Source organism: Plasmodium falciparum (genome assembly GCF_000002765.6).
Source record: "Plasmodium falciparum 3D7 genome assembly, chromosome: 4".
Taxonomy (NCBI): domain Eukaryota; phylum Apicomplexa; class Aconoidasida; order Haemosporida; family Plasmodiidae; genus Plasmodium; species Plasmodium falciparum.
Genome location: NC_004318.2, coordinates 894,359 through 904,724, shown reverse-complemented (window position 1 = coordinate 904,724; position 10,366 = coordinate 894,359). Strand labels below are relative to the sequence as shown.

At 21.7% G+C, this 10,366-nt stretch overlaps 1 protein-coding gene across 1 annotated transcript; it reads left to right on the top strand.

Annotated features, from left to right (window-relative positions):
* PF3D7_0420000 (zinc finger protein, putative) lies at window positions 1–10,113 on the top strand (the record flags this gene model as incomplete). Its single annotated transcript, XM_001351471.1, has 1 exon — window positions 1–10,113. One exon carries the CDS (start codon window positions 1–3, stop codon window positions 10,111–10,113), a length of 10,113 nt encoding a protein of 3,370 aa, XP_001351507.1.
* Between the last annotated feature and the right edge of the window lie 253 nt (window positions 10,114–10,366).

Sequence of the window (10,366 nt, the reverse complement as noted above, 5' to 3'; positions counted from 1 at the left end):
ATGGTAATAAATAATATTATCGATGAAGAAAATGAAAAGTCAATACATACAGAAATTAAATGTTTAAAAAGAAAGAATGAAAAAAAAAAAATTACCAAACTAAATTGTGATATAACAAATTCAAATAATAAAGAATTTTTTTATAATAATGAAAATAAAAAATTTCAAAAGAACAATCATTTGTTATTATATAAGGAACATGTAATAAACCATCAAAATAATGTTAAATATATAAATATGGAGAATAACGTAAGTAATAATGATTTATATATTCCAGATCAAGATAACTGGGTACAATGTGATTTGTGTGAAAAATGGAGACGCTTACCACAAAATATAAATATGGAAAACTTACCAAAAGTATGGTATTGTAAACTAAATAACGATGTAAGATATAATTCTTGTGATATACAAGAAGAAGTAGTTGTTCCATATAATTATGATGTAAATAAAATTACTGATAAAAATACAATCTCTTTTAATAATAACAATAATAACAATAACAATGATTTTATAAAAAATGATTGTTCTTACAATATTATTAATGCTCATAATATTACAAATCGTAATAATAGTAATAACAATAATAATATTGTTTCCCTTAATACAAATACCTTATTATATAAGGATACTAATCTATCACAACAAAATGTTAAAGATTCTATTTATTTTATAAATAATGAAAATAAAAATATTATATGCAATACACAGCATAATCCCATCTCTAATAATAATTTAGATTTTCCCTTAAGAAATGAATCAATTTCATCCTTTTGTCATATAAAGGAGCTGCTTACACATAATAAAGACAATAAACAAAATAATAATGAGAACATTTTAACAAATGAAATTAAAAAAGAAGAAAACAAGGAAAAGAAAAAATTAAGCAAAAAAAATAAGCAAATGTTGCATAATGAAGAAGGTGAGCAAATTATACACAATGATGGTTTGCATTCACTAAGCAGAGAAAAAAAGAAAAATAAAGATACCTATGAAAATATGAAATATAAAAATATAAAAAAGGAAAGTATAAATAATCATATTATTTATGATTTAAAGCAAACTCCCAATACACACCAAAATAACAATAGTAATAATAGTAATAATGGTAACAATAGTAACAATAATAATAATAATGGTTATAATAATTCACAAGGTTTGTACAAAAATGATTCCCTTGGGAAAAAAACAAAGAACGATAAAAATTCAAACCAAGATAATGCACCCGAAATTGATGATAACGAATGTGAAAATTTACCTGAACAACCAAACAGCCATTTTCATAATATAAATTTGCAAAAAAGAAATTGTAAAACGAAAAAAAGAAAAACGAATAATTGTTTATTCAAAAAATATAATAGTGATGGAGATTTGTATGAAAAATCACAAAAAAGTTTAAAACAATTTAATAAAACTATTATGAGTGATACAGATATGAATTCAAAGGATAATGTTAAAAAGTTCAAAAATTTTTTTAATAAAAAAAATATGAACAAGTCAGGTCCTTTTTATTCGTACATGCATTTTATCGTTAATTCCAATTTAAAACAAAAAAAAAAAAAAGAGGAGTATCCTTTGCTCAATGAGAAAAAAAATAAAAAGAAAATAAAGGAAAATGAGAACAAAAATGAAACTGGGAAAGAAGACGAACAGAAAAATGAAGATGAAAATGAAAACACAAATGGAATTATGAATAATGCCCACAATATGGACATGGAAAAACGTAATGTGAAAAGTGGTAAAAAAAAGAAAAAAGAAAGTACGACATCTGTGATAAATAATATGTATACTAAAACTAATAATGAGGAAGAACAGAAAGTGGATGACATTAAAAATTTGGAGACATTACACATGGATCAAATGAAAAACGTGAAGAGGAAAAAGAGCCAAACAAATAATAAAAATCAAGAAAGTATAAAAATGAAAAATGAAAAGGATAATGAGAAAAATAATAATGATGAAATGGTTAATTATGTGGAGTATAATACAAATAGTTTAAAATATAACAACAATGGTAATGATGATAATAATAATGATAATAATAATGATAATGATAATAATGATAATGATAATAATAATAATGATAATAATAATAATAATAATAATAATAATAATGATAATAATAATAATAATCATTATTACAATAATAATAATAATTCAAATGGACAAATGAATTGTTTATATGAAGATATTCATATGGCAGATAGCCAAATAATCAAACAAAATAATATGAACATGTCAGGAAGTTTTTCGAATTTAAAAAAAAAAAAAAGTTCTGATATATTATTAAATAATAGTATTATTAATAATGTGGATAATACCATCGATACAAATAATGTACCTATTAATAATACTGTCCCTGTTGTAGTTAACTGGGTACAGTGTGAATTATGTAAGAAGTGGAGAAAACTTGATGCTCATATTAATATAAGTTTATTACCAGAAAAATGGTATTGTTCTTTAAATTTTTGGAATGCTTATAATAATTGTGATATGGAAGAAGAAATATATGTTGAAGAAACCGTTAATTTGGAAACGGTCCAACATGTAAAAAATAATGAGAATTTAAAAAGCATACAAAATGTACATAATAAAAGTAACACAAATCAACAAAAGAATGGAATGGGTTCACAAAATAATTTGAAAATTCAAAAAAAAGTAAAAAGCGGAAAAAATAGTGTAGCAAATTACATGAATAATATGAATATTTCTACCAAACATGCAGTAGAAAAATCAAAAAATGATTGTAAGCATAGGGTTAATAAAAAATCAAATAAGCATAGTATGATGATTAATGAAAATAAATATGAACTGGATGAAAAGGATATTAAAATATTTAATGAATTAAATAAGAAATATTCTAAAATAGATATTTTAAATATAATATTTAATAATTTGCAGAATGATAATGATGAAATGAAAAGAAATGATTTAATAAATGAATTTTTTACAAATTCAGATACTTTACCATTAAATCAAAATAATGAATGTGGTAATAAATTAACATTAGATGAATTGTTGAGTACTCCAATAAGTGAAAATTATTTATCCCATATAAATTATGATATGAATAAAAAAAATATATCTAATAATAATATAAATAATTCATATAATGATGAAGATAAAGAAGTAACATATGATGACAAGAATGTTATGAATAATGATAATGAGATGTTTTACAGAAATATTCTTTCATCTTCATGGGCATCTCATAATAACAATGGATTATTACAATCGCTAGATGGTATGTTAAAAAAGAATTGTTTTTCAAATGAAAATTATAATATATTAAATGAAAAGAATGAAACGCATGATCTAAATGGAAAATATATATTCCACCCTAATATAAATAATATAAATAATAATAATATAAATAATAATAATATAAATAATAATAATAATATAAATAATATTAATTGTAATAATAATATTTATAGTAATAATAATCCGTGTTATATGGATTTATTAAAAAATAGTAAATTTAAATATTTTTTGAATTATGAAAATATTCATAAAATGTTTGATACTTTGCCTAAATATAACTATACAGCTTCTGATGAAGATAATAAAAATATATCAAATCATATTAATTTAAAATATAAAAATTTATTTTACAATAATTCACAACCATGTGTTAAGAACGATTTCACAAATTCTTTGAGAAGAAGATATTATTCATGCAGTCGTTTTGATAAGGGTATATATAATAATGATCATCATATTGATGAGGAAAACATGGAAAGAAATTATTTATCAGATAGTGTTTTAAAAATAAGAAAGTACAAAAAAAAATTAATTCATGTTAAACGTGAATATATATTTAAGATAAATAAATTGAAAAAATTATTACATAGTGAAGTGGATGATAATATAAATGAGGACGATAAAAATCAAACCATTTATGAAAAAGAAAATAATATAAGTGAATGTATAAAAAATTGTAGCACAGACATTTTTCCAGATATTGAAAATAAGGTAGGTGAAGAAAGAGAACTTTATTCATTCGATGATTGCATACTTCAAAATGATCCGTTGAAATATGTAAATTATATAAGCAAGTTAAATACTTGTATAGATACATATAACACGGATGATCATAAAATTATGGATACTGTTAATAATCTGTTCCATGAAAAGAATCTAATAAATGATGATAAGTTGTTAAATGATCAAAATGGAGATAATATTTACCATGAATTATTTAACAAAATAAAAAGTGAAGAGTATAAAGGTAATGTAATAAATGAACAGCTAAAGGGAATAATTCCCAAGGAATCAAATTCGTGTCAACATGAAAATATAAATAATATGGACGAAAAAATAAATAATGTGGACGAACAAAATAATAATATGGACGAAAAAATAAATAATGTGGACGAAAAAAAAAAAAAAGTGGACGAACAAAATAATAATATAGACGAAAAAATAAATATTATGGACGAACAAAATGACATTATTGACGAACAAAATGACATTATTGACGAACAAAATAACATTATGGACGAACAAAATAACATTATGGACGAACAAAATGACATTATTGACGAAAAAATAAATATTATGGACCAACAAAATAACATTATTGTTAATAATACATACGAAGATATGAACACCTTTTTTGATAACTTTCATTTTGAAAAAGACAATAATGAAAATTTATATGATGATAATATAATAAACAATGATAATAATGACAGTGAAATTTCTAATAATTTATTATATAAAAAGAATTATGAACTGTTTGAAAATAGCTTAAAAATGTTTATTTTGAATGATGAAATGTTTAATAATATAAATAACAATAATAATATTAATAATTATTATGATTATAATAATTTTCATTATAATTATGGTTATGGTGGAGATGATGAATACCCAATAAATTTTAATCATGATAAAAATGAAGTGGTTAATTTAAAATATGATAACTATTTAAATAAAAGTAATATTTATGAAGGAAATAATATATCCAACAAAGAAGGAAATACAAACTATCTAAGCAAATCTATGGGACATATGAATTCGTTTTTTACTTCGTCATGTATATTAGAAACATTGAATAATTATTATATAAATAATATTTTAAGGGATGATCAACCAAATAACCATTTTGTAAATAATTGTATCAGTACAAAAGATGAAATAAAAAAAGGGAACAAATCTGTATTTTTAAAAAGTGAAGATAATAAATTAAGTATGGATGATTATGTTAAAATAAGAAAATATTTAAATTTTTTAAACATGGATGATATGTCTTACCAACACAATATGAGTAGTGATCAAAATGATCAAAATGATCATAATGATCAAAATGATCATAGTGATCAAAATGATCAAAATGATCATAATGATCAAAATGATCATAGTGATCAAAATTATGAATATCATGAAAAGCATGAGGAGTATGATGAAAATTATACATATGATGAAAACAATAAAGCTAATTATAGTGCTGATTTTAATAACAATATGTATGATGGTAAACATCCAAGCTACCATTTTAACAAGGATTTCTCTTTATTAAACAATGTAACACTTACAAATTTTGATCCTCTTGACAAATCAGTGAGTGGTCTTCAAGAATCAAACGTGAAAGAAAAAACAAGAAATGGTTATAGCAATTCAAATAACAAAAAAGAGAAACATATTTATCCTGATGAAAAAAATAATAAAAAAAATATAAAATTGAATAACCCTAAAAAGTCGTTTTTAAAAGGTGGTGTTTTATTAAATAGAAGCGATAGTTTCATAAAGAAAGGTACAAAAAATGTTTTGTATAATAATAAAAATAATAAAATAGAAAACCTTGTTAATAATGTTTATGAACTTGATACTGTAAGTAGTGTATTACCAAGGGAAGCTTCATTTAATTTAAATAATAAGAAGGATAATAGGGAAAGAAAAAAAGAGAAGAAAGATAAAGAAAAAGAAGATGTAATAATAATAAAAGATACAAAAAACATGGAAGAAGAAAATGAATATATATCTTTTAATGTATGTTATGATGATAGTGTAAATAATATTAAAGAATTAATTAAAAATAGAAGTAGTCACCATAAAAATGGTGTTGATATGTACAATGGGAAATTGATCATATCAAATAATAATATTAATGGTAATAATAATATTAATGGTAATAATAATATTAATGGTAATAATAATATTAATGGTAATAATAATATTAATGGTAATAATAATAATAGTAATAATAATAATAATAGTAGTAGTAACAAAAGTAATAGTAACAATATTTATAGCCATAGTAATAAAATTAATCATAATAATAACACTCTTGTTAACAACGTGAAAAACAAGACTCATATGTATGAACCCCCATCTTCATCATATGTCAAAGAAGATAATGATAATAATAATCAAATTAAAATAACAATATTAAATACGAACAAATTGAAAAAGCATATCTTAAGTAGTAGAGTGATTATCTACTCAAAAGGAGCTTCGTTAGTATATAATGTGGATGAAATAAATAAAAATAGTATTTATTTCTATAATAATGAAGAAGAAGTTTATTTAACGAAAGGAAAACAAAAACATGATGATATAAATAAAGATCAACATAATGAAATAGAAAGTAATAATATATATCTTAATTATGCAAATAATATTAATTTTAATGAAAAGGATGAGTATCATAAAAATAATAGTACTTATGATGATAAAAATAGTACATATGATGATAATACCACTGAAGGAGGGAAAACGAAAAAAATTGGTACCTCCGTTTTTAATTATGATTATAAAAAAATGATCAGTGAAATAAGTCTCTTCAATAATAATATTAAAAAACAAATACCACATATTAAATACAAGTTCAAGAGATATATTGATACACCTCCAGAGAAAAAAAAAGTTGCCACAAAAAAAATAAGTCAACGATGTCAAAAAAACGAAAAAAGAAAAATATCATCAAGAATCATAAATAGTTCAAAATTTAATACAAATGATTGTAATATAAATAATATATTGAATGATCACATACATAATGATATTATAAAGAATAATATTACGAATAAGGAACAAGATACACATATCTTAAATAATATAAAAAAGAAAATTGAAAAACGTCCAAATGATCAGCATGTTAATAACATAAATAGGAATAATACGGATGATAATTATCCTGATATTATAAAAAAGGTTGAACAAAATATTGGTGTTTCCAAAAATAAAAATAAAAATAAAAATAAACAAGTCATATGTAAAAATGTTATAAAAAAGGAAAATGACGATCATGTGGATGTGAACAATGATACGGTTGCTGATAAAAATATAACTATTGAAAAAAATGAAAAATTCTTAAAAAAAAAAAATAGCAATTCAAAATATAGGATATATAATAATAACAGAGAAAAGGAAGAAAAGGAAGAAAAGGAAAAAAAGGAAGAAAAGGAAAAAAAGGTAGAAAAGGAAAAAAAGGTAGAAAAGGAAAAAAAGGTAGAAAAGGAAGAAAACAAATTAAATGATAATTTAAGTGAAACTTACCATGTTAATAATACACATCAAGTTTTTAACACTCCAAAGTTTAATACAAAAAAAGATAAGTCAAATAATGAACAAGTCCATGATGAAGATAAAAATAATACAAATAACAAAAAAAAAAAAACCTTACTAAAAAATATGGACACCAAAAAAAATAACTTGTCAGAAATAAAAAAGAAAGATATACCACATATAATAAAGGATAAAAATAAAAAACGTACTCTTAAAAATAACAATGATGATAATAAAAATAAAGATGATCAATGTGATGATGATAATAAAAATAAAGATGATCAATATGATGATGATAATAAAAATAAAGATGTTCATGTGATATATAAGGCTGCTTCCCAACTCAAAAAAAGAAAAACGTACCAAGAAGAAGATGGGAAAAAAAATGATCATGCTGATTATGATGGTGAGGGTAATTATGATGAAGGTCATTTTTATGATAGTGTCATTTCTGATAAGTTACCAAATTCATCATCCAAAAAATATAAAAGGGATAACCGCAATTTTGAAGATGATAATAAGGAAAACGATCTAAATTATTCACATAATGTTAACAACGAACATACTGAAGAAAATTATAAACCTCCATCCATTAATAATAATAATAATAATAATAATAATAATGATAATAATAATAATGATAATAATAATAATAATAATGATAATAATAATAATGATTATAATGATTTTAATGAGAAAACAAGTTTGAATAAATCTTTTATTAAAGAATTGGAATGCTTAAATCAAAAAGAAGGGGAAAGACAAAATAGCATGAACGAATCAAAGGATATTGATATTATTCAAGAGGAGAAGATGAAACATGCAGACGCTTCAAAAAATAATGACAATAATAGTGAGCTCAACAATAGTGATTATTATTCATCCAAATATGATAAGGAAAGAGAAAGTATACAAAGTATTATGGCACAAAGAAAAAAATATGATAATGATGATGAACATATGTTACATAAAGATATACAAGATGAATACTATTATGAAAAAAGGAAAATGAGTAGTGCTAGCCATAAAAGGAAAGTATTTCATTATGGTATACATAAGGAAAATTTGCTTAAAGGGGAAAATGAATTTATTGGAAATAAGGATAGGAAAAGTAGTTTAGAAGAAGCAAAAGATGAGGAGAAATATATGAAGCAAAGATATGATTCCAAATGTGATGGTAGTAGCAAGTATGGAGGTAGTAGTAAATATTATGATAGTATTCATGATGGTAGTAAATATTATGACAGTGTTCATGATAACAATAGTATGTATAACAATATAAATAATATATCGAGTAAAAATAAAAAAAATATAAATGATAAAAATTATAATTCTATGTATGATACTTGTAATAATAGTATAAATTTTGAAAAAGATCATGATGGTAATTCGAGTGTGTCATCCAAAATGTATTATTTATTAAAAGATAAAGAAAAAAAAAAACAAGAAAAAAGTACAGAAGATCCAAATAGTCAACATGATCATATATATACTAGTAATACATACAAGAATAATAAATATGATCATCATTCATATCACTATGAAAAAAATTATCGTGAAGAGAAAAATAGGAGAAATGATAATAAAGGATTTGAAGAGGATAGTAAAAGATTTAGTGAATCAAACAAAAACCAGGATCATACATATAACACACTACAAAAGAGAAATAATCAAGATTGTAATAAGATTCATTATGATAAGTATGACAAATATGATAAATATGATAAATATGAAAAATATGAAAAATATGATAAATATGAAAAATATGATAAATATGAAAAATATGACAGATACAATAAATATTACAAATATAATTACAATGATGAAAATAAAAAAAGAAGTTTTATTTTAGGAGACAATACATATAAAAACCCAAGGAACAGTTTTCATGATGAAGAAAAATATTCACATTATGAAAATAACAATATACATGATAGTAATGCAAGGATATATGAAAGAAGGAAAACAAGTATTTTTAGTAATAAATATGAAAAACCATATTATAAAAAAAGTGTCGATGAAAAGGACAAAGATGATTATCATATATATAATAATGATAGATATGTTGATAGATATGATGACAAATATGTTGACAAATATGATGACAAATATGTTGACAAATATGTTGACAAATATGTTGACAAATATGTTGACAAACATGATGACAAATATGATGACAAATATTATGACAAATATGATGACAAATATAATTATAATGAAGAGAATGAACAAGACAGAGAAGAAGAATTTTATTATAAAAAAAATAAAGATCATTATGAAAGAGAACATAAATATGTCCATCATCATAATAATTATAATCCATATAAAAAAGAGAAATATCATGGATATACAAATAAAAAACTTATAAACAAAAATTATTATTCTTATAGAAATAGTCAAGATAAAGTTGATATACAAAATAAAAATGAATATATTAACAATAATATAAAATATAGTAAAAGAAAAGATTCAGATTTCTTTAAAAAAAATTACAGGAATTCATATAAGCATCATCCATATGATTATAAATATAATCATGAAACAAATAATAAATATCAAGGACCCCACAAAAGGAAAAGTCACCTTTTTACAAATGATTAAAAAATATATATATGTATATATGTAGTTGATGGATACCAATATATAGAACATTTTACTTACGATTTTTTTTTTTTTTTTTATCATATAATAAAATAAAATAAAATAAATAAATAAATAAAATAAATAAAAAAAAAAAAAAAAAAAAAAAAAAATTTATACTTTAGTGATGATAAGTATATATATATATATATATATTATATATATAATAAATTTTTTATCAGATAATAATGAAATTATAATAAATGGTATATTA